This window comes from Eubalaena glacialis, chromosome 20 (genome assembly GCF_028564815.1).
Source record: "Eubalaena glacialis isolate mEubGla1 chromosome 20, mEubGla1.1.hap2.+ XY, whole genome shotgun sequence".
Classification (NCBI taxonomy): Eukaryota; Metazoa; Chordata; class Mammalia; order Artiodactyla; family Balaenidae; genus Eubalaena; species Eubalaena glacialis.
Window position 1 is genome coordinate 22,416,811 of NC_083735.1, and position 25,057 is coordinate 22,441,867.

The window sequence follows — 25,057 nt, forward strand, 5'->3', positions numbered from 1 at the left end:
TCTTTTATTTTTAGCAATGACAGCAGTTGGTTTAAATTTTGGTTTCTAATAAATCAATTCCATTTACCTCACCCTCTGTTAAATATGCCAAGCAGATTTTACGTTATAAATCTACTATTTTAATGAGATTTAATGAGCTTATCCTTAGATCTTCAAAGATTTATAGACATTCATCAGAGTGGGAAAGGGCTGCTTCCTTTATTGGCTGTATATTTAAAGAACACATTTCAGAGAAGTCATTAACGTAACGTGTGTCTTCCCTCTTCAAAATCTTCATAACTGTTTTGTGTACATGTGTGCATCAGAAAAGAGCTTTTTCCAGCCCCAAGCCTTTGAAAACCAGGACATGTCACACAGTGATAACTACAGCTCCCCAGAGCCCTGTCTTTTTAGATCTGAGCCATGTGTTTTGATAAATAAATCATCCCTGAAGTGCTTATCTTGCTTCTGGCAAGGATATAATAATTTAGATGCCTGCTTCGTAACGCCTACAGGAAAGAGAACGATTCCACATCTTGGCATGAGAAAGGGAAAGGCCGCTAACAACCCAAATTACAATGTGGAAAGGATATGGGGACGACTTGACTCAGAGTTGGAGGGAAAAAACGCTGGAGATTTAAATACCAGTAGTTGGGTCTAAAGCCAAGAAAAAAAGGAGATGAACTCACAGATAACAGAACTATGAAATAGCCAGATGTTACGAGACTGTCATCATATAAAGGTCCCTGCTTATTTCTGAACCTCAGTCTGTGGAAGAAACTTTTGTTTCTGGACTTAATCCATTCGGTGCTTGAACTTTCTGTGAGGTAAAGCCATGCATCCCAGGTGTATTTTGGGGTAACAAAAAACCAGTTATATTGAGCCCCTGAATTTTGTGTGAATGAAGCTGTTTGCCAAAGCTAATATTTGTAGCCACGTGACTTACTGTTCACAGAAGAGGTGGATCCATGGGGATGAGTAGGTGGCCAGTGCCCTGCAGAACCACCTCGATGAAAAGAGGCCTGAACACTCCACACTTGGATTTCACCAACTGTGGATAGAAGGAATTGCCCTATCTAGAAAAATGTTATTTTGTTTATGTGCTATTGGGAACATTATTCGATGCCTTCAAACAAGGAAATCCTTGGCAAAGTCCCTTCAAAACCAAGCACCAGGAAAAGGTTTGTTCCTCCCGATGAACAGTTTCCTAAAATTACACGAATTCTGCAACCGGTTGTTTTCTACTTTTCTAGGTTGGTGGACAGCCCAGAAGTAAGTTTTATGTTTGATCGCTATCATTCTTCTCAATTAGAATTTATTGCTGTAGTTCCTTTTCTTTCCACCTTTATTTTTGGGTTCATTTTGGTTCCTAAAACCTTTTCTACCATCTCAGTTTGTTTTTTTTTTTTTTTCCTGAAGTGGGTGGCATATAAAAAAGGTGCAATTAATTCAGAGGTTTAAAATGTGCCTCTTGAGACGTTTATTTCCAAATAGCACTGCATTCCCCTGGCAGAATATTTGTTTCCTCCCTCTCCATTGTTTATTTATTTGAAGTGAGAAAGAACAAGAAAGCAAAAGACAGCAAATCGAATTCAGAGGGTTTGCCTGGAAAATTCCCAGGAAGAAACAACTGACAAAATAATACCCCCTGAAACAGACAGGTCCTATGGAGAATTATGATTTCCATGTTCAAAACTCTTTCTCTTGTACAAACATAGTTGGAAGTTGGTTTTAGCCACTTCTTCTTCCCTCAATGCTCAAGCAACAGTTGAAATGACAAATGTGCCCCGAAGCCCCAGGTTTCACCTCAGATGCTTGGAAGTGTAGGTGTGTTTACCTGGAGTCCCAGGCTGGAAGGCTTGTAAAAGGAGTGAAATTAATATGCAGAAGGTGACCTGGGAGATTTCCCCATCCTGGTTGCTAGCCACATTCCTAGATTTCTAGGACATTCATTAAGATCTTTGCATTTGTTTTAAAATTGTCCATAGCTATTAACAAGGTTTGAGAAATCAGTTCACAAGTTGGAAGATTACTCTTTAGGTAGAAATACAAGGGTCTTGGGCTGTTTCCCTTCAAATGAGTATTTAGTGACTTCTTGTGAGTCTAGTTTTGAGGAGGAAAGATCTGCTGCTTCCTAATTTTCTTTGAGTATTTTTAAAGTTTTTTTTTTTTTTTTTTTAATTTAATTTAATTTAATTTTTATTTTTGGCTGTGTTGGGTCTTCGTTTCTGTGCGAGGGCTCTCTCCAGCTGCGGCAAGTGGGGGCCACTCTTCATCGCGGTGCGCAGGCCTCTCACCGTTGCGGCCTCTCTTGTTGCGGAGCACAGGCTCCAGACGCGCAGGCTCAGTAGTTGTGGCTCACGGACCTAGTTGCTCCGCGGCACGTGGGATCCTCCCAGACCAGGGCTCGAACCCGTGTCCCCTGCATTAGCAGGCAGATTCTCAACCACTGCGCCACCAGGGAAGCCCTTTTAAAGTATTTTGAATGAGTTTTTGCAGATGGAAACCCAAAGGAGCTTAGAACAGCAGGGGGCCTAGCGGTCTGAAAGTGGGAACACCGGAGTTCTATTCTTGCCCTGTCCTTATCTAGGACAGCAGTAACAGTGGGCTGTTTTCCACCTAGCCCTCCATCCATTCTTCTCGACCCTGCCCAGGGAGGCCAATCCTGCAGACTGTATCACCCAGGCCCCCTTGCTGTCTGGCATCTCACTGGTCTTGGCCTAGGGATGACAGGTGGGAAACAGGTTGAGTGAATCCTCCCCATTCCTGCCCTTGCTTTTGCCTCATCATCCTTTGTTTTTCTCTTAACCCTGCCCACAACTCTCTAAGTGGTCCCCTGTTAAGGTCTTGTCATTTGAACCATCTGGGGTGGCTTCTGCTTTGAGCCAGGTTTCTGATACAAATGACAACCGGCTTTAGCAAACTGGAAATGGGCTTCAAGCAGTGGGATTAAATTCTGAAATTCTGGGATCACACCAGAGCTGTGCCTGGATTCTTCCTAAGAGACTTGTTAGGTGGGGAGAGAGCAGGGAAGATTAACTGGTCTCCGCATGCCTGGGGCCCTTGCGGCCTGTTGCTCTATCTTACGAGAAGGGTAAGATAGAGGACAGTTTAAGTGGTCTTGAAGCCACTGCTTCAGGGGCTTAAAAACAATTTTACCCACCAAAGGTATTAACGCACTTGGGCACTTGAGGATAAAAGAGCTTTACTCATGAGTCAACCGAAAATTTTAATTAAAAATGGAGGTTTTGTTTTTTTTTTTAAATAGCCACTTGACAAGAGGGTAAAGAGATCCCATAATGGGGTAGTGAGACCAGAGTCCAGGCTTCACTCTGCTGGCCACACTGTCCTCAGGACCTTGCAATAAGCTAGAAATGTACATAACTGCAGGGGAAAACTTCAAGACTAGGGGAGGAGAGGAGGCCAGACCAGGGTGGGCAGTGACATCCTCAGTCTTTTGTATTTATATCTTATGTATATATATAACACATAATATATATATATTATATCCAAGTACAACAGTCATTTGTACCATTTCCCAGGAGACACAGATGTTTCCAAGGCAAGGCAGGGCGGGGCTGGGGGCAGCACGGGGGCCGGGGGCTGCCTCACAGAAGCTGCAGGAGCTTCAGCGATTGTAAGAGAGCTCCGGGCTCCGCCGACGCCAGATACTGGCAGCAGAGCCAGTCCTCCAGCTCCACCCCGCGCCGGCGGTCCACCGCCTTCTCGGCGAACTTCATCATCATCAGGGCCCGCTTCATGTCGATCCAGTTGCTGAGCGTGGCGCACAGCACCTCCTCCGAGGGGCCCGGCTGCTCCACCAGCTCGCGCCGGGGTCCCCACAGGAGGCACTGCAGCACGCGCTTGGCCTCGCCGATGCGGATGCGCTTGATGGGGTCGGCCTGCAGCAGCAGGTGCGCGAGGCGCTGCAGGCCCGGCGAGTAGAGGGACAGCGCGGGCAGCGGGGGCAGGTCCTCCTGCCGGTAGTCCTGCTCTCGCAGCTGGGCCCGCACCTCGAACGGGTTGGGCTGGTGGAGCAGCTCATAAATGAGGATGCCCGTCTGGAACTCGTCGAACTTGCGGTACTGGGAGGCAGACACGATCTCTGGGGCCAGGCGGGCCTGGCTCTTTTTCTGCTGCAGGTTCGTGGTACCGCCCGGCTTCTGCTTGGCCTTCAGGAAGTTGCTGATGATGAGTCGGGGCAAGTGCTTCTCGCCGGGCCCTCCCTGACAGGCGGGGCCAGCCGGAGGGGTGGGGGTGACGCCGGCTGGGAGGGCGGCAGAGGGGCAAGAGGAGGGGGTAGCGGCAGGGGCAGGGGGTATGGTGGTGGGAGGGGCCCAGGAGGTGGCGGAGGAGGGGTCCGGGGAGGCCTGCTGGGCGCAGTGCACCAGCAGCAGGTTCTCCAGGCACAGGTCCCGGTGGATGATCCCGTGCTCCTTCAGGTGCTCCAGCCCGTTGCAGAGCTGCAGAAGCAGGAAGCACACGCGCCGCTCGTAAACCTCGGGCTCAGACTGGTGGCTGGCGGCTGAGTCTTGCACGAAGTCCGAGGCGGTCTGGTGGGGTACCTCTCGGGTGATGACCACCACGCAGTCCTGCTCCTGGGCGGGGGGATGTGAAGGCAGGGCAGACAGGGGGTCCTTGGGCGCATCGGGAGAGGTGAGCATGCTGGAGGGCACCGAGGCGACAAAGTGGCCGCAGTCCTGCTGGATGTTGAAGTGCACGGGCACGGAAGGGCTGCAGTATGAGGCTGCTTTGGGCTCAGGGGTTTTGCAGATCTGTGGGGGAAAGGGGCAGTGAGGTCAAAGAGCCAGAGCCATCATTCGGTTCAGCAACTGGTGTTGGGACACTTAGATATCCACAGGCAAAACGGTGAACTTAAACCCATATCTCACACCGTACACACAATTTAACTCAAAATGGATCCCAGAGACCTAGGTCAAAATGGAGAGACTTAGATGTGAGAGCCAAAACATACACACTTTTGAAGAAAATACAGGACAGAATCTTTGAGACCTTAGGTTGAGCAAGGATTTCTCAGATACCACACCAAAAGCATGGTCCATAAGAGAAAAAAATGGACAAACTTGACCTTACCGAAATTCAAAACTTGTATGCTTCAAAAGATACTAAGAAAATGCAAAGACAAGTAATAGAGTGGGAGGAAATATTTGCAAAACACATATCCAGTAAAATGATTTCTATCCAGAATTTACCAAAAACTCTTGCAACGCAGTAATAAGGTAAATTACCCAATCAAAAAGTGGGCAAAAGATATTAACAGGCATTTCACCAAAGAAATATAGAATTGGCCATAAACACATGAAAAGATGTTCAACATCATGAGTCATAAGGGAAATGCAAGTCAAAACCACAATGAGAGACCAGGTGAGGCCCACCAGAATGGCTATAATAAAATGATAATAGCAAGTGTCTATGAGGATGTGGAGAAATGGGAACTCTCATTTATAGCTGGTGGAATGTAAAATGGTACCACCACTTTGGAATAGAGTTTGGCAATTTCTTAACAAGTTAAACCTAAAATTATCATACAACCCAGCAAGAGTGAGTTCCCTTGGTAGGAAGACGTCCCCATGCCCACAGCGTAGGCTGGACAAATTCTCAGGAAGCCAGATGAGAGCTTACACAGGCAGTCAGCCTCACTCCCCAGCCCTCGCACCTGAATTGGCAGCTACCTTATAATAGATGTGTTCGACCCCTGGGATGTTCCCTTCTTGGGGAATCTCGGGGGCAGATGCAGGCCCTAAACCTCTAGGACTTGGTCAAATTCTCTTAGGCTGCCCTAGTTTCTAGATCCAGGTACATAATGCCATGCCTACCAGCTGGCACAACCTGCGGGGCTGATTTCAATGGAGCCGCTAAGTGGAAGCCACGAGCTTTTCCTCCAAGGGTGAGTCAGAGCAGCTGAAAGAAAACAGAAAGCTCTCCAGAGAATAGGGAACCCAGAGGGCCCAAAGGCACCCTCTGAACCAAAGGTGGGAATAAACAGACGGATGATCTCAAGCTCCTTTGGGGAATTCCCAGTGTCTTTCCCACCGCTTCTACATCTTCTTGTACTAATGACAGCGACTGCCACCTAAGGATCCTGAGCAACAGGAACCCTCATCTGGTGGCCACACAACTGAAGAGTCTTGAGCCAGACACAATGGCCCCGTCAGGCCTCAATTTCCCTCTAATTACACTGAAAGGGACGGTAGATGGTCTGTGAGTGCCCCTCTCAAAAGGAGATGATGCAACCCCAGCCGTACTTTGTAGAAAGGTAAGGATCAGTGCGTAATCCTGAGAAGAAAGGCATTTCGCCTCCATCTATAAAATACTATCCTGCAAAGAATCCCAAAATAACCCTTTGGGGTGCTGCGTGGCTGCACTCAAATGAGTACAGCAGTGTTCATGGGGCACCACAATGCTTACAGGTGACGTTTTCAGAAGTTCTGTTGCAAGTACCTTTTCAAAGAGATTTATTTATATTGCAGCTCTACAAAGCTCAGCATAAAACCTGGCATAAAAGAGCTCAGCTTCTGAGAAAACTTTTTAAAAGATAATTGGAGGGCTGGGGGGGAGAGAACACATTAATTTATTGATCCCTCTATTAGAGAAGTAGAATAGAAATAAAAGGGAAGTACATTTTATCCCAGACAGTGCCTCCTATTACACTAACAAAAGTGATTTCAGAATGCATGCCTAAAAGGCACTGCTGCAGGCTCTTTCTTATCCGAGCACACCCAGCTGTATTCAGTTTTTATTTCTGGCTGTGTTGGGTCCCCATTGCTGCGCATGGGCTCTCTCTAGTTGAGGCAAGCAGGGGCTACTCTTCGTTGCGGTGTGCGGGCCTCTCATTGTTGTGGCCTCTCTTGTTGCAGAGCACAGGCTCCAGAGCGCAGGCTCAGTAGTTGTGGTGCACGGGCTTAGCTGCTCCGCGGCATGTGGGATCTTCCCGGGCCAGGGATCGAACCCGTGTCCCCTGCATTGGCAGGTGGATTCTTAACCACTGCGCCACCGGGGAAGCCCTGTATTCAGTTTTTAAATGGCAGTCTTCTGGAACACTATTACACTAAAGGAAATTTGGGAGGGGGTCCTCAAAAAATAGTCTTGCATATAAATATCAACCACTGTGTATGGACCCGTCTGCTGTGCCATCCATGGATACTGATGTCATCCCCTCCAGTGAGGGCTTCTCAACTACAACATATACCTACCGATCTTGCACCATGCCTACAAAGCATTTTTTCATGTAGTGTCTCGTTAAATCTCATTGAACAACTCCATGAGGTAGATGCTACTATAGAGGAGGAAACTGAGACTTCAAGAGGTTAAATTATTTGCCCTAGATTATACAGCTAAGAAGTGTTCTGGAGGTGAAAAGTATGGGCTTTGGAGTGAAAAGGACCTTAGTTTAAATATAAACTCTGCAAACATTGGCAACTTTCCCTTGATTCTTGTTATTTGTGGTCGTTATGTTCTATTAAGTAGCCACAAACACTGAATGCATGAATGCTGAACCTCTGCTCCTGGGCAAATACAATGTGAAGTTCTTGCAAGCCTCTGGTCACAAGATGTTCATCAACTGATCAATACGTAACCTTGTTGTATATTGTGTGTGTGTTTCTGTTTAAAGACGCCTTATTCATAGATACTGCTGATGCACTAACACTGACTCACAGCCAACAGCAGTGTAACTCATGCCTGAACTAAGCTGATCTAACACCCTCTCAAAGGTGCATCACAGCCTTCCTGACCTTAGGAACACGAGACAGGACTTCAGCGCTCAGCGTGGCCATTTTAAAGAGCGAAATCACCAACGAAAAGCACAAAAGTGTGATGATGAGGCACTAAATAGACACAAAAAGTACATCTGTGTACAGTATGAGAGCTGAAACAAGAAGGCGGAGGGTCCCCTTGTGCCACCTCAGCTGAAGATTTGCAAGTCGGATGACCCGGATTTCCACCCCCGCCCACTGTGTGCCAGTTCAGTAATGAACCCCAAAGCCCTCCAAGTATTGATGTGGGGTTACAAGTAAGTTTTAGCATCGAATTCACAAACGCAGAATCCACGAATACTGAAGATCAATGGTATTTATCTCCAAGCGTATTTCTCCTCTGTATCTCAGGGGCAGTGTCCCTCTTCACAGGGACACTGGGAGCATTAAAGGACACAACACAGGTGTGGCTTTCAACACAATGCCCAGGCGAGCACCCACCGGGAGAGGTTGCTATGGTGACTGCCCTTGCGGGTCTGGCTGTAGCCGTGCGGTGGTGCTGGGCAATCCAGAGCTGGCTGGCTGTACAAACCCAGAGGGCGCAGCTGCCGGGGCCTGGGCTGTGTTTCCAAGGATCCCCTTTCTCCAGGGTATCAAAGGCCTGGGCCCGGCAAACGCTCTCCTTGGGAGCTCCAGGCACTTCGCACAGAGATGTGAATGAAAGAGCTGAGTAAATGAAAAGTGGCCTGGATGCATTTCAGAATCAGTGAGCTGGTCCCTCTGGCAAGACCTGCAGCTTCCTCACTGCCTCGAACAAAAGACAGAGTGCAGTTATCCAGAGGGGCAGCCCTGGGCGGGGCCCCCAAGATCATTCTACAGTGTCAAATTTGGGGTGAGGGGAGAGGAGGGGGCGGAGGGAGGGGACGGCTTCTTTTCCACCCCATCTCCCCTCACCGCCCCCCAAGTTCATTTTCAGGGAGTCTGTGCTTGAGTTCTGGCTCAAGACCTTCACACAGACCTTTGGTTCAGCTCAAATTTCAAACGTTTCACTGAGCCAAGTCTCACTTTAAACTTTGGTGCCACGGCCTGATTCGTGGTTGAAAATCTGGGCTAAGTCACGTCTGTTAAATAAAAAAGGCCCAGCCCGCTTAGCACGGGTCCCTAATTACCGGAGTTCTGGCTGACTGAGGCATGAAACAGCTTCGAAAGCACACACAATTAAGGCTTTTTATCCCTCCTCATACTCGTGGAGCTGGGCTACAGGAGCTGGCTTCACCTCCTCGCGGCTACCAAGCCCACAAACGGAGGGACCAGCGTCAGCCCGAGCAGGTGCGAGCCTGCAACCGAAGCTCCTGCTTCCCAGGCACGGATGAAGTGAGCTCAGCCACAGCCAGGCGGTGCGGGAAGGAGCCCCGCTCCCCACTCCTGGGGATTCAGCCGATGCAGATGACTGTATTCCATCTAGGACCAGCACTAATGAAGTGGAACAGCAGTGTGGAAGGATGCTCCGCGCCCCGTCCCCCCTTCCCCTCCCCCCCAGGCCAGGCACATTTGCAAATTGATATTGTTGTTCCCCAGACTCTGAATACTGGAAGCTCTTCTCCAGATTTCCTTTTCACACATTACAGAGATAGTCCCTGAGCTGCCAAGGCTCCAGCAAAATCAAAGAGGAGACCCCTGGGACTCTCTTCCTTAAGAGGACCAAGGTCTATAGCTGGCTTCCTTATGGTTTAGATTTCGAATGGAATGAACGATGCTGCCTTTTAACATCCTCTGGAAATGCTGAATTTTCTGCACTGTGCTTCGGAGAATTGGCTAATTCTACATTGTTACAGGAGGTCCTAGAATCCAACTTGCACATCACCATCACGGATATAAAAACCAAACCCCTTTGCCTGGAGGTTCTGATCCAGCGGCAGATCTTGCACCAGGTGGCCCCTGGGCCATATCACTTTCTACCTCATGGGCAAGAGGGATTAAGCCTGTCCCACCAGGCTCTTTCCTCCTCAAAATGGAGAAGTCAGCTGTCTCTTGACAGTGAAGGAGCCGCCCAGGTCCAGCCCAAGGAGATGGGGGAGAGTAACACATGCACTTGAACACAGGAAATGTTCAGGGTGGAAGCAGAGACATTATTCACAGATCCCTTTCTCAGGTCCACTAGGTTGGCAGAAGCAAAGAACTTCCTAAAGGCACCTCCATCCCCTTGACTTTCAAGGAGCTCAAATTTACATCCCTTTCATTGCATGGATACAGACCCCTGGCTCTGGGCCACCAATGATGACCAGGCTGACCACGTCCAGCTCTCTGGAGGGTCTACTCACTCTTCCTTTACTGGATACAGCACCCTCCGAATAGGAAGGGAAACGCTGGGGTTGTTTCTTTTTCTTTTAATTGTGGTTGGGGGGGGGTGGTGACCAGGAAGGGTAGCTCAACAAGAGAGCAGCTGCTGAGTTCAGATATAAAGAGGCAATGAAGTTCAAGAAATCCATCTAGTCTTCTGGGGCCTTGATTTCTGACAATGAACTGGATCCTCCTAATAGCTACCTTCCTGCCTAGTTTATTTGCAAGAAGGCAGCGAGTAATTATACAGAGCCCCTTGAACAAATAAATCAGGGGTTCCCAATCTATATTTTATGGTAGTGTCACCAATTTTTTAAAAGAAAAATCTCAAAGTAAAATTCACTGCAATTTTCCTTGGCTAATAATCATAGTATTAAAAAAAATCTTACTGGTAAGAAGGAAGCTACCCCGCCAAGACCATTTCATGTTAGTTCACTGTTTGCATTTTTTCTAATTAGAAATAAAAGAATGTCTTGGGGCAGGTGATGGCAGAAAAGAGTTCAGGGTTCCCTTCTCACTCCTCACAAAAGCCTGCATTTATAGAAGGACCACAGACCACCAGGTACTCAAGGGACACCAAAAGAAGATGAGAAAAGGGGCCACCAGAGGGGCCAGATGGATACAGACAGCTCCACCAGCTTACTCAGAGCTGTGCCCCAAAAGAGCAATGGGGCGTGCTAGCAACAGCCCTGATCCAGGGCCAACGATTAAAGAGCTGTGTTACTTTGGACTAGTCACTTAACTTCCCTGAACTTCATTTTTCTTAACTGACAGGGTGGTAGCATAGGCTTTGAGACAAGACAAAGAAGAGTTCAAATCCATCTTAGCCACCTGCCAGCTGTGGGCAGATTATTTAATCATTTTGAGCCTCAGATTCCCCACCTGTAACACCTACCTACCCTGTGAGGATTTGAGGTCGTGTAGTTAACACACCCATCCAAGAGTCTAGTTGTATACTGACTGCTCTATCAATAATATTACTCTTATTGTTCAAGATGATGCTTGGGTCTAACTCTCCTTCCGGCTCTATTTTAAGAACTATATCTTAAATGCCTATCTCCCGAATTAGATTATAAGCTCCACAGGAACCATATGTTCACCTCTATATACTCAGATCTTTACAAAATACCTGGCTCATAGTAGGCATTCAGTAGAAACCTGCTGAATAAATGAATGAACTCTCCGTTACATTAAGAGGCAACTGTCTTAATCCAACTCGATCATGTAGGTTCGTTCCTGAAAGCACAGAATGAACCTTCTATTCGTTGTACAAATCACATTGCACCACATCCTCGGCCAGGCAGAGAGTGAGATCACCAAGCATTTCTAGGAAACTACCCTCCTCTGGGAGCCGGCTGAGGGGAAATGACTTCCCCAGCCATAGCGCTGCCCCCCCAGCCAGGACCGGCTGGCGGCACTGTGGAATCGGAGGAGGGGGTGGTACCTACTTTCACAGCGTAGGTGCTGCCGGGGTCCTCGGAGCAGGTGGCACAGTAATAAATGGCATCCCCCGAGTCGCAGCAGGGCTTGTTACAGGCCAGCTTGAACAGGGACCAGTTATTCTCGCTGAAGTGCAGCCCCTTTTTCTGGCTGCCCATGAAGAGGTCCTCGCACCTGGCCACGAGGCGGACCAGGGACTGGGCGTAGAGCCCTCCCAGCTTGGTGTAGGTGCCCTCCTTGCTGCTGATGCTACTCAGGAGGCTGTGGAGCTGCAGCTGGGCGCTGCCCGCCGAGGCCTGGCTGGACACGCTCAGCTGGGAGGCCGCGGCCGAGGAGACCCCTTTGCCCTGCAGGCTCTGGCTGCCCGCCGGCCGTGGCGCTGGGCCCCAGGGGCCATTGTCTTTGAATGTTTTCTCCAGAGGCTCGGAAGCAGAGAAGATGTGCTGGTGGCGGCTGCCGGGGCCTGAGGAGTAGCTGAAGTGGGACTCGTCATGGACACAGACGTTGGTTTCCGAGTGGCTGAGGTTCAGCTTGGGACCTGCTGTTCTTGGCTTGGGGGAGCCTTGGGTCCAGAAGAAGCCATCCGGGGAAGAGGCCGCCCGGCTCACTAGCTTCTTCTGGGGGAGAGGCGGGGGCTGCAGGGGGCCACCGGGGGACACATCCTCAGTGGAGCCCGAAGGGAAGGGGACAGGGCTGAAGAGCTCCTTCCCACTGCTGGTGGGCGAGTGAGTCGGCTCAGATGATGGACCTGAAAAAGAGAAACAGAAACCATCAGACTGGGGGCCCTTGCCACTCAGTTCCAGGGTCCCGTGGGCCTTTTTTTTTTTCTTTCCGTCAAAGCAATTTATTTTATTTTGTTTTTATCTATTTCTTGAAGAGACAACATATGCACAATGAACACAATTCAAAATGCAACAAAGGTATACAATGCCAATGAAGTCTCCCTCCTACCCTGTTCCTTAGCGCCCAGACCCTCTCTTCAGAGGAAACATGGCTGGCAATTTCCCACGCATCCTTCTGGAGATCTGCCAAACAACCCAAACACACACACACACACACACACACACACACACACACGCATTTACACAAAGGAGAGCAAACAGTGTCCACTGATTGCAGTATTCCTTTTCTTCACTTCCCACTATGGCTTGGAGATATTCCACATCAGATGATGTTCAGGTCTATCTAATTCTTTTTAAAAGCTATCCCACACTGTATCATCATATGCAAGTACCATAATTTATTTAACTGGTCCGCCATGGATGGACACTTAGGTTGCTTCTAACATTTTGCAAACAATGTTGCAACAGCACCAACAAACTTGAACATGTGTGGCTTGGCTGGATTTTTTCAAAAAGTCAGTTTATAGAGGGTACAATTTAGCTACAGTATAATTCCTTCTTTTTAGTGTGTAATTCTCTGAGTTTTGACAAACGCCCTGATGGCCTGGGGGACACGGCAGGCCCACAGACATTTCAGAAGGCAGAGAATGTGATTTCATAAGAAGAAACAGATCTCAAGGGAAAGAGAGTGGTTCCCAGGCCCCACAGTTCCCAGAGGTGCAGGTGGATATTGATGTGATTTGGGGAAAGTTCCATCACTGCCTCAGGCCTCCGCAGAGCATGGGGACCTTCAGAAATGTCACAGACGGTGAGACAAGAGCGAAGATTGGACTCACTCTTTATATCAATGTATGAAATGGAGAGTTCACAATGAAACAAGAGTTCAGGTAAAAAATATATAAGAAAAGGTACTGACATCAGAGACAAGAAGGGGCCAATTGAAAATAATACTCATTTCTTTCATTCTAAGAACTGACTCAAAGATGTACCCAATATTTTAATAACAGCTTTTAAGGGGATTAAAAAAAAGAAACATTAACCGTATCCATACATTGTAAAATACATCCTATTATCCTGAAGGTTAAAATGCGAAAGAAACATGGGTGTCAGATTCAAGGAAATAGGCAGTTATGATGTGCGCCCCTCATTTAGTTGACTGTGCATGTGGCCTAAGGGCGGGGCACATAGTGCCTCTCTGGACCCCCTCCCACCTTAGCAGGACGACCAAGATGCAGGACGCACAACAAACACAGAGGCCAGAGGCAAGTGGAGAAAGGCCCCAAAGGAAGCAAACTGTCTGTTAGTTTTGTGTCACTTCACTCAGAGGCACATGGCCTTTGCAGGGCTGCTTCTGAATAGGTAACAGCCGTCTCTGCCTGAGTCCCTCTCTGCTTTCTCCAGCCAAAGGGGGACAGAATGGGCTGGCACCAAGCCTCTCCCATCAACACGGGGGCCTCCTTACTTGGGGTGCTCCACCGGCAGGAGGGAGCCAGGTGGATGACCATGTCCTCAGGTGCCGATGTCTGTGCCTCAGCCCCATTGACCAGCATCAGTAAGTGACAACAGGGGCCTCCTGCACAGGACAAGCTCCAGCGCAAAGCCCCCAGGAGGACAGAGTTGGTAAACGCAGCTAGTTGAACACAGGAGCTGGGAACCAGGTTTGTGCAAAGAGATGCATTATCACCACGCAGAAGATAAGGGTTGGGGAGGGGGCAGAGCGTGGTCAGAATCCCGGTCAACGCTTTACTCAGCGCCTCCAGTCTCCCTGTCCAGACAGGGACAGCCTGCCTACGGTCAGGACTCCTGGGTCCCCCGTCCAACCGGCCGGGGAGGTTTTTGACAAATCAGTTTCATGGTTAGTCCCCTCCTTAAGCCTTATGCTTATTCCCACCCCCTTATTTGGTTTGCCTTCCTGGGCTTCCCCCTACAGCTCTCCTTGACGCTTTCAACACACCCCTTTCTGCCTCTGGTCTGATCTGAGGGCGCACAGCGGGATGAACCCTGATGTAAGCTGTCAATCTTACTCGGCTGAATTTCCTCATTTAAAAACTGACCGGATTGCATCCCTGCGAAGGCTCCTTCCAGCACTAATAGTCTATAATTTCAGCCATTCTCTCCATTTGCAACAACTCCTCATGTGCATTTTGTCTCAAAGCTGCCCCCTGAAATAAAATACCTCTAGGCAGATGGTTATCTTGCTTCCACTGTTCCTCTATCTCTAGTTCCCACAAGCTGCCGCTGGAAAACTTTTCAATCTTTAAGGGTAGCAGGAATCTTAAAAAAAAAAAAAAAAATCGGTAACACTTCTTATTCCCTAGATTACCAAAGAAAACCAAGAGGTTGTGCTTTAGCACAGAAAATAACGCGTGTGTTCAGGCAGTTGGAAGGAAGTGATTTTCTCCTTTGCCCTGTGTGTGTCCTCTTGCTTTCTTGTGAGAACTGTGAGTGCGTGGCTTTGATCAGATCTATATCCCATAACCACTTAGCTAAGTCGGGGCAGGAGTACTGGGTATTAGAAGGAGGCGCGGCTTCAGGGATTAGCATGTGGGCTGGTTCATTTTTCTTTATTTCTTAGATGTTAGGTGTTTCTCACCCAACAATCACTGCCTAAAGCACACAGTAACAGAGGATGGCACTGCGTAGGAAGGCTCCTAGCCATGCACTTCCCCAGAGGTTGTAAAGGACTGCATTACACAGACCTCATCCGGTGAAGTGAGGCTCATCTGAAATGGGTACTTTCTCTGTATAACTGGGCATTACATACACATATTGTGATCTTTTGCATTAAAAAAAAATCGCCTACTTGGGTAACAGGTACACCCATCTTCTGACCATTCTCCAGATGTGGACCCGCACCAGGCAAAAAGACCATAATTCACTCTGATCGCCCCCAGGCACCCCAGGACCATATAACATCTCAGCTGTTAATATTCTTGGCTGTTAATATTTGGAGGGAGATGTCTACGTGTAGCCCTTCTCGATGAAACTGATTTCTCCAGCATGAGACAAGCAGTTAGCTGTCTTCTGCGGGATCGGAGAGCACCCCAGAAGACCCGCTCTGGTTCTGTCGTTTTCTTGGCTCTTGCATGGGGCACCTCCTCACAAACACAGCTGTGGGCCCCACAGAGGCTAGATTCTTACTGTTTGCAGCAGCTGCCACCCTCTGCAATTAGAAGAGCCAGAAAGAAGAGGGAACAAATATGCCTTGACACCTAAAACAGTCTCAAAATTCACAGGCAAACCACTGGTTCAGAAAAACGTGCCTAAAAAAAATCGTGAAAAACTCTGGCCAACAGCCCATGTTCTCAGGACTCAGATCCAAGGGTGCATGAGACGAAGTCAAATATATCCCGGTTCTATGCCGGTGTTAGATCACCCTGTTTCCAAATTCTGGCTTACAATTAATGGTGTAAAAAGGATATGAATGGAAAATACTTTGCTGGGAAGTCTGCCTACATCATAGTTACATCATTGGTAGTTTTTTTTTAATGACTTTGAGTCCTAATTGGGCCAGAGAGCTACAAATCCCATTTCCTAAGTTTTCCTTCCAATTTCCAGTTCTGCATATCAAGCCCGCAGCCCGCTATAGAGCAGAACACCTCTGCATCTCCTTAGTGCCTGTGCTTCAGAGAAGAGAAGGTGTTTCTAGGAAAAAACTATACATCACATACGGTGCACTGGGTGGGATCTTAAAACGATGGAGAGGAAAGTATACTAGTTTGGTGCCATTATATTTATAAAGCAGAGAAGAGAAATCAGGATTTCAACAGTGGGGAAAAAAAAGCTTAACTCCTATGCAGAAATGCAGGCCAAAAGTTCAAACCCAGCACTGTGAGGTTTCCTGATTATAGAGTCCTCTCTTCTGGCTGGCTTTTAATAGGTACTTTCACTGTTCTCTATAGCCAAAATGAGAGCTGGGCTTCAGGAGGAAGTGGTCAGTCCAGTTTTGAACCGTATAAATGAGCCCGTGTGGCTTGCTTGGCGCCCGGCTCTGCCTCCTGATGGCAGCTGGGCCAGAACAAATGTGGGGACAAAGGGCAGGGTCCCAGCTAAGAGTCCCCCAGCTCCAAACTTCAGCTTTGGTGTCTGACGATTCTCCAACTTAAAGTAAAGGAAAGCAAATTGAATTTTCTTTTGTTCGAAACACTTAGTGTTCTGTGGATCGTTTTTAAAAATGAGGATAAGAGATTTGCCTGGAAATGGCTGTATAGATTAATCCATTCATTCACTCAGTATTTCTTGAGCACCTACAAAATGCAAGGCAGAGGGAACAAAGCAGATGGAGAAAACCTCGCCCACACCCTGTGGCCTGGTTCAATCCCTTCATGTTCAAGGTGAGAAAACTAAAGCCATCTGTGTAGGCCAGGGTCACACAGGAAGTGGCAGTCTTACAGATTTTGGCCAAAACCCCTCTTCCCACCCCCAGAAGACGTGAAGAGTGGTGGCAGAGGGGATGTTCTAGCCTCACAGAGTAATTTTTTCCTCCAAAGGAAAATCTGGTCAGAATAGACTAAACTCTAATTTTTTTTTTTAAAGGAAGGCACATAGCATTCCTTCAAGAGGAACCCTTGCTTTTTCAAGAAGGTAAACGTGGTCTGAAAATGGAAGCAATTGGATGGAAAATGTGGCGTTTGTGAGAAGTCTCTCCAGACCACTTAATCATCCCAAGAAACAGTGATCCAGATGGGTAGGCAATTGACATGCAAAAAAGGAGAAGCACTGTCTCAGTTTGGAAAACAGGCTCCTGGAAAATATTCCATGTCTACAGCCCATGTGTGGTTCCAGAATCATGATCTTTCCCCTGTTATAACAAAATCATTATGGGTTTTCTTCCAAATTAACAGTAAAATTAAAAGTTAGTTCAAGGCACTTTCACATGCTGTTGACAGAAGCATAAACTGACATTTTTAGAGGTTAATTTGGTAACATCTGTTTAAAAATGCATATACATTTTGACATATCCATTCTACTTCTAAGAATTTATCTTACAGATATGCTCACCAAATTATCTTAGTGTACGTCACAGGATATTCCTGCAGACTTGTAATGAAAGTAACCTAAACATGCATTGACAAGAGAAGGGTTTAACCAATTTATACGATGAAAAAAATATGCAGCATGAAAAAAAATGAGGTAGACCTAGAGGTTCTGATTTGAAGGACTTCAAGATACAGTAAGTACAAAAATGTGTAGAACTGAAGTTTATGATATTTGAAATATGGATAAGAATTTCTGGGATGATATAGAAAAAAATGTTCCAAGTTGGGGGGGAGCTGGGAGTCTGAAGACTCTGACTTTTCACTTTATATCTTTCTCCATTGTTTGGATTTTTATCATAGACATGTATTGACTTTATTGAAGTAATGATATATTTTTTAAAAATTTAGTTTAAAGGGAATAGCTCAAACTAAAATGAAGCTTCACTTCAGTGATATTGTGAGGGCTCAGGCCACAGACAATCTTAAAAATGAGTATTTTATCCTTTAGGATGACTTCTCCTTCCTTCAGTAACATATCTCCCAGAATAGAACCGGTGACTCTGTCTCCGTGGGGGATGGGAGGGTATACTGTGTTAGAGCAAAACATCAATGTAATATATTAGACTGAACCCATCAATTTAGGATCAAGTGCTCTAACAAGCCTGCTTGTCAGAAAGCACACTATTTTTGGCTAGAGAGTTTTAGATGCCTTTTTTAAAAAAATAAATTTATTTATTTATTTTTGGCTGCTTTGGGTCTTAGTTGCTGCACGCGGGCTTTCTCTCTCTAGTTGTGGTGAGCAGGGGCTACTCTTTGTTGTGGTGCGCAGGCTTCTCATTGCGGTGGCTTTTCTTGTTGCGGAGCACGGGCTTTAGGCGCACGGGCTTCAGTAGTTGTGGCACGTGGGCTCAGTAGTTGTGGCTCGCGGGCTCTAGAGCACAGGCTCAGTAGTTGTGGCACGTGGGCTTCAGTAGTTGTGGCGCACAGGCTCTGCAGCATGTGGGATCTTCCCAGACCAGGGCTCGAACCCGTGTCCCCTGCATTGGCAGGCGGATTCTTAACCACTGCACCACTAGGGAAGCCCTAGATGCCTTTTTCAGGACCACCTTTCCTTTTTCTTTTTTGGCTGCGACGTGTGGCTTGTGGGATCTCAGTCCCCTGACCAGGGATTGAACCTGGGCCACGGCTTTAAAGCCTGGAATCCTAACCACTAGGCTACCAGGGAACTCCCAGGACCACCTTTTTAAAAATACTATTTCTTCTTTTTTTTTTTTTTTAACATCTTTATTGGAGTATAATTGCTTTACAATGGTGTGTCAGTTTCTGCTTTATAACAAAGTGAATCAGCTATACATATACTTATATCCCCATATCTCCTCCCTCTTGTGTTCTCTCTCCCACCCTCCCTATCCCACCCCTCTAGGTGGTCACAAAGCACCGAGCTCATCTCCCTGTGCTATGCGGCTGCTTCCCATTAGCTATCTATTTTACATTTGGTAGTGTATATAAGTCCATGCCACTCTCTCACTTCGTCCCAGCTTACCCTCCCCCCTCCCCATGTCCTCAAGTCCATTCACTACATCTGTGTCTTATTCCTGTCCTGCCCTTAGGTTCTTCAGAACCTTTTTTTTTTTAGATTCCATATATATGTGTTAGCATATGGTATTTGTTTTTCTCTTTCTGACTTACTTTACTCTGTATGACAGACTCTAGGTCCATCCACCACCTCACTATAAATAACTCAATTTTGTTTCTTTTCATGGCTGAGTAATATTCCACTGTATATATGTGCCACATCTTCTTTATCCATTCATCTGTCGATGGACATTTAGGTTGCTTCCATGTCCTGGCTATTGTAAATACAGCTGCAGTGAACATTGTGGTACATGACTCTTTTAAAAATACTATTTCTTCTTAGAGTCTCAGGTAACAGCCTGAGTAGGTGAGCAAGGGCTCAGTGAGGGTCAGGCTGTCACTCATTCTGACTGACGTCTTTGTGGACTTACTGTCTCCCCTTGACAGGTGCTCCTACCTTTCCCTGGCCCCTTCCTGGCTGACTTTTCCCCATAGCACTTACTGCCATCTGACACACTGGCTACTTTAGACCCTTATCTTCCTCATTGCCCATCTCTCCCCACTGGAATGTGAGCTCCATGAAAGGAAGGGACAGGGCATTTTTTTGTTACTGCTGTATCTTCAGCATCTAAAACTGTATCCAGCCCATAGTTTGTATTCAACAAATATCTATCAAACCAATGATTGAATTAATGTCTATATTTCAAAAATCTTCTTGGCATTATTGTTGAGAAACACAAGCTGACTACTGTCAAGATATTTAATTAACTTTCTGTGTTTCTGGTTTGCCAGTTACAAAAATCAGAACACAAACACTGCCTTGGTGCATAGCTTCATGGGGTTTATAAGTATATTCACTACTGTATAGTTATTTAGACCTCTCATCTATCACTTCTGCCCATATTTTCAGTTCAACACAGCACTCATCTCCTTTGGGAAGAGGGGAACCTGGCATCTATGATGTTTGTTTAACTGTGGAACTGAGTTGTAATGTTATCCTAAATCAAAAGGGAAAATGATCTTAATGCAATTATGAGGTCTGCATATTTAAAAGTAACCATTTAAAAGCACAAGAGTCTTCTGGTGACCATTTCTGCTGATCATTCCCCCCACGCCCATCCATCCATCCACTACAGATGACCTTTCCCTTGGCAGCGTTCATGGATCTGTCCTAATACATGCAGTTTGTCCCTCCCCAACCAAGCATAAACCCGACAACTGCTTAGATGGATTTTTCCTTTCACCGAGTTGACCCACTGTTCAATGGAACTGCCCACATGGACAAATGGGATAACAGATGTGCTTGGAGGAGTATGGAATGCGATACAAGCACAAAGAGCTGACATTAACATTGATACAAAAATATTTTGTCAACGTAAAGTTTAGACACACTCATTTTTAAAATGCAACCAAGTTATAGCTTTCGATTATGTTTATTTTACTTATAAAATTTAAAACTATATTTTGGGGGACCACAAAACCTGAACGCTAGAAAACTAATTTTCACCATTAACCCTGATGAGCTTCCAAGAAGTTAACACAAACTACTACTATGCTATGCCCTGGAATGACTTTGTCCTCAACTCACCCAGGCCCACCCATACCACAGATGCACAAAGTCCACGAAATGGATTGTTTCCATTACTGAATTCTTACTGACAAAAATCAATGTATAGTTGAATGGTCTCTTTTGACTTAATATATAATATTAAAGAGGTGGACGCTACATTCTTGAACTAACTCTACCTCTCCTATTTGGATTCCCTCTCTCAGCTTTGGCACTAGATGCCAAATAGTAACAAAAGGCACGATGGGTCAATATTTCAGCTACGAGGTAAAAGTGAGTAAGGATTCACAGGATGGAAAGCTAATTGTTCAGTAATAGATTAAAGCCAGCTGTCTTGGCTAATGATGAGTGGCTGAATGAAGGGTTTCTTACATTTCATGACCTGCGGTTCTGGATATTCTCCAGCTTAATGTTTAAGAGACATAAAAAAGGAAAAAAAGAGAGAGAGAGAATGCCTGTGGTCTCTTGCCAGTTTCAAAGCATGGTTCTGGGTACAAGCCATAAGTAGGAGCAGCAGATAGAAATTGGTTTGCTCTGAGGAGTCAGAGTCTGGTAAGAAGTTATATACCTTTTTGTTGATCTAGGAATCTAAATTTCGAGGTGCATTTCCACTGAATAACTCGTTCGTGATAAAGGACTAACCATAAAAATATATTCTTTTTTAAAAATTGAAGTACAGTTGATTTACAATGTTATCTCAGTGTCAGGTGTACAAGAAAATATATTCATTTTAATTCGAAAATGACTGAGTTAAGTGTCACCATTGTACTCATAAACCGTCAAGTGGCTCCCCATTTCCAAACTCCACAAACTGGTTTTGAGAGCTTTGTACAATCCAGCCCCCAGCCTCCCACCACCTCATGTCCCACTGCCCCTCATTTGCTTCCACTGAAGCGCGTCGGGCTGGTCTGACCCTTTCCCCATGTGCACCGCTAACCCTGTGCCTTCTCTCCTCTTGAATTGTTTCCTTAACCTGCAAAGTCCCCTCCTCCTCCCTCTACCTTCTCAATTTTAACCACTCTGGAGACAAGAGCTGAAGTCCCATCTCCTCAAAAAGCCTTCTCTGGGACTTGCTTGGCAGTGGAGTGGTTAAGACTCCACGCTTCCACTGCAGGGGGCGCGGGTTCAATCCCTGGTCAGGGAACTAAGATCCCGCATGCCTCAGGTGTGGCCCAAAAGAAAAAAAAAAAAAGCCTTCCCTGAACCCTACATCAGCACTCATTGATTTCTCTCTCTCTGGAAGCTTTCATAAGCACTCCTGTTCTGAGCAGCCCAATTTCCTAGCTTAACCCATCCACCCACATGTCAGGTATTTCAATCTTACCTTCCTGGCTAGACCGTAAGAGCCCTGAGAGCAAACATCATGATCTGCTGGTTCTGAGAAGCAAAGTGCTGGGGCAATTGAGTCCAGTTCTCACCAACACCAGCTGGCGAGTGGAGGATGAAAGACCCCCTCCCTCAGAATTGCTCACAATCCCAAGAGAGCAGGTCAGGGCTGACCAGCACAGGGACTAATGGTTCACGTGCCCAGCCCAGCCTTCGATGGAATAATGTGCCTTGTAGAATTTCTGCACAATGGAATGGGAAAAGGAAAAAGATAGAAACCCAGGAAAATCTGCAGAGAAAGAAAATCCTCTTTTGCCACGTCCCACCCAAATCAAGGCTAAGATATTTCCTGTTTTGAAGTCAGAGCTGTCAGAAGTTTCCCATCAGAACACACCACAGGCTGACATATAACATATGCTTTTGTCTTAGCACCGCTAATCTTTTAGATAGAAAAATGTTGGTGACAGTAAATTCACAGTGGAACCCTCTACTCCAAAAATGCCTACTGAGAAGAAATACTTCCTTAGGACTGAGAAAGAGAGTCATGCTAGCACATGTCCAAACCTAACATGCTAGGGCAAGTCAATGAGAAATGCAGGAGAGGACACACACACACAAATGTTAAATGGTGAAGGTTTTAATACTACCCATCACAACTAGAGGAAAGCAAGAGTTCTTTTTTTAGGAATACACTCGTCCCTCATTATCCACAGGGAATTGGTTCCAGGAATCACCTCAGATACCAAAATCTGTGGATGCTCAAGTCTCTTATATAAAATGGCGGAGTATTGTCGGCCCTCTGTATCCGCGGGTTCTGCATCCGCGGATTCAACCAACAGTGGTTGGAAATTCTTTGAATCTGCAAATTCGGAACCCGAGAATACCAAGGGCCGACTGAATACCCAGTCAGGACTTAGCCACATATTATGCCTTAGAGCTTAATCCAGAAAGTGGGATGGATGGTGGTCTAATGAAGCCTGCATGCTTTAATTCAACACACACTTATGTAAACACCTGCTGTGTGTCCAAGTAAGTGTGTGCATATATATGTGTGTGTATGTGTGTGTGCCCATGAAAGAATGAGAGAGACAGAGGGTGGGGGAGGGGGAATTTGTGGTTGGCACACACCCAATCCCCTGTAAACTAACCCTGAGGACAGAAATGGAACGCAGACCTATACACAGATGTCTCATTACCCAAGGAATCAGGAGTCTTTCGATATGCTTCCGACTTCAGCCTCCTCCCACCTTGCTGCCATGCGGATGCACTGTGTATAACTGGAGAGGGAGATATGGGATGAGGCACCTTGTCATAAATTCAATAGGGAATAAATGTCAACTGCTCCTTGGTAGAGTCTACTTCACAGGGAAAGTGGGACCAAGACAGTAGGTCTAGCTCAGCCCTTCCGAATCTAGGCAATTAACCCAGGCTGGCCTTCCAGACTCAGGGAATCTAAGCCTCTCCATCAAGGTCAGGTCTGTTACCTCCGTCGCTGCAGGTCCTGGAGTCGGAGGCCAGGCTGTCCGTGGAGCCCGTGGTGAAGCTGACGTGGACGCCCCTGAAGGATGGGCTGAGGCTCTCAGCAGAGCCCTGGCTCACCTTCTCCAAATCGGAGCTGCTCTTGTTCATTTTTAAAAGGTGCCTGGAAAATGTAGAAACAAATGATAAAAGTAATTAATTTGGTTTCTATTCAAAAACCAGTTGATGGATTATGAACCTACTATGCTCCTGAAGCCTGATCAGTGCCAGTAAGTTTTAAAAAAACAATTTGGGGAAGAGAGAACAGGGACTCTTCTGAAACCTTACGCACATGAATGGCAGGAGATTTCTCAAGCATGGTTAAGGAGAAGTGAGTCTATTAAATTTAGAAAAGCACCAAAATCATGATTTGGGAGGAACTGCCTTCATATTCTGGCCCCATCTGCCAAAACATTTATGTCATCTACAATATCCTATGTAACATCTCTACAAAGAAAAATTGAACATTATCATACAAGCCAATGTATAGAGATATACAGAGATTGGGTAGGTTTTGCAAGATCACAGGACAAGGGAGTTGCAAATTCAGACCAAAAACAAGAGATTTCTTTTGTGCCTGGTACTCTCTTGACATAGCTTCAAAGGGTCTAGCTTATTCCTTGGACTTAAGGTCAATTTTAACCAGACATCTAGTGCAATGTTTAGATGGAACCATGTTAACATAACCCTTATTCCAGAACTATGGAATGAATCTGCCCTTAGGCTTTCTATGAAATCTTTGGTTGCATCTCTAAGACAGCATGACCGATACATCAGGGACAGGAATACCAAGTTCAAGAAAAAAGAACTCGCCTTGGAGAAAACAGTTGCATTATTAAGTAGAAGGTTTAGCTTATTGATTACTCTTTCCCTCTTTCCAAGGACTACATGAATATTCACTCTGACCTGACATTTTCCCCACGCAGTGCGACAGACCACAATCAATCCAGCCCTTTCCCTGTTGGTGGTAACCCAGATTTGTCTGAACTGATATTTCCTGATTACATGCCTGCTCCCACTACGGCAGATCTATATCTCAATATCTGCTGTAGGAAATACACAATACAGTATTGATTTGGCATCAGAACTGCCTCATTTAATGCATATGACCTTACAGCCAAGAATGTATCGATCATTCTTTGTGTTCAATATTGTGCAGCCCTGTACTGGTCCTCACAGGCACTGGAATCCCTTGTTTATTAACAGAAAAGTTTAGAGAAAGTTCACTCCCATGAAACGTGCTCTCTAGAAACATGTCTGTCTCCCCACCTCCAACTCTTAGAACCAGATTAAAAAAACGTTTTAAAGCTGTTACACCTAGGTGTGACAGTGACGGCAAAGTTACAACTAATAGTATTCTTCATATTTCAACATCACTGTAGGGACCGTGGGGATAACAAATCTTTTGGAAGTGCTATGGCAGTATATTATCTTTATTTTACCCTCTGGCAAAATATAATCATAGAAAGTTTCATAAAATATTTTTATCCTCATCAGATCCATCAATAATGGCTTTTGCAGATGAAGCCAAGATATGAAGTTGTGAATAACGACAAGTCCTCAGTCTAGGAAAAAAGCCAGATCTATGGCAATCCAACTACGCTGCCCTCTTCAAAGTGGCCCCTGGAGTCTCTTGGTTTTCAGGCTCAGAAAGCTGCCAAGGGAGAAATTCCAGCACCATAGCTGCTGAGCTGGTGCAGAAAAACATTAGATGAAATGTATATAAGTAGATGAAACTAAGAAATACATAAATGTGTGTATGTATGAGTATATACA

At 46.1% G+C, this 25,057-nt stretch overlaps 1 protein-coding gene across 2 annotated transcripts in view; it reads right to left on the reverse strand.

Moving 5' to 3' along the window:
* Positions 1–2,672: 2,672 nt before the first annotated feature.
* Positions 2,673–25,057, reverse strand: part of PRAG1 (PEAK1 related, kinase-activating pseudokinase 1) — a 47,500-nt gene continuing 25,115 nt past the window's right edge. Inside the window, exons 4-7 of one of the 2 annotated variants that reach the window (XR_009698799.1) lie at positions 23,248–23,405; positions 11,483–12,222; positions 3,512–4,754; positions 2,673–2,699 (exon numbers count right to left, since the gene is read on the reverse strand). Coding sequence is in view for 1 of the 2 variants with exons in the window: in XM_061177470.1 (XP_061033453.1) it covers positions 3,588–4,754; positions 11,483–12,222; positions 23,248–23,405 (2,065 nt within the window). In the remaining variant the exon portion in view is untranslated. Of the gene's footprint in view, positions 2,700–3,208; positions 4,755–11,482; positions 12,223–23,247; positions 23,406–25,057 lie in introns of those variants that run through there. The other variant, XM_061177470.1, reaches the window with a different exon arrangement.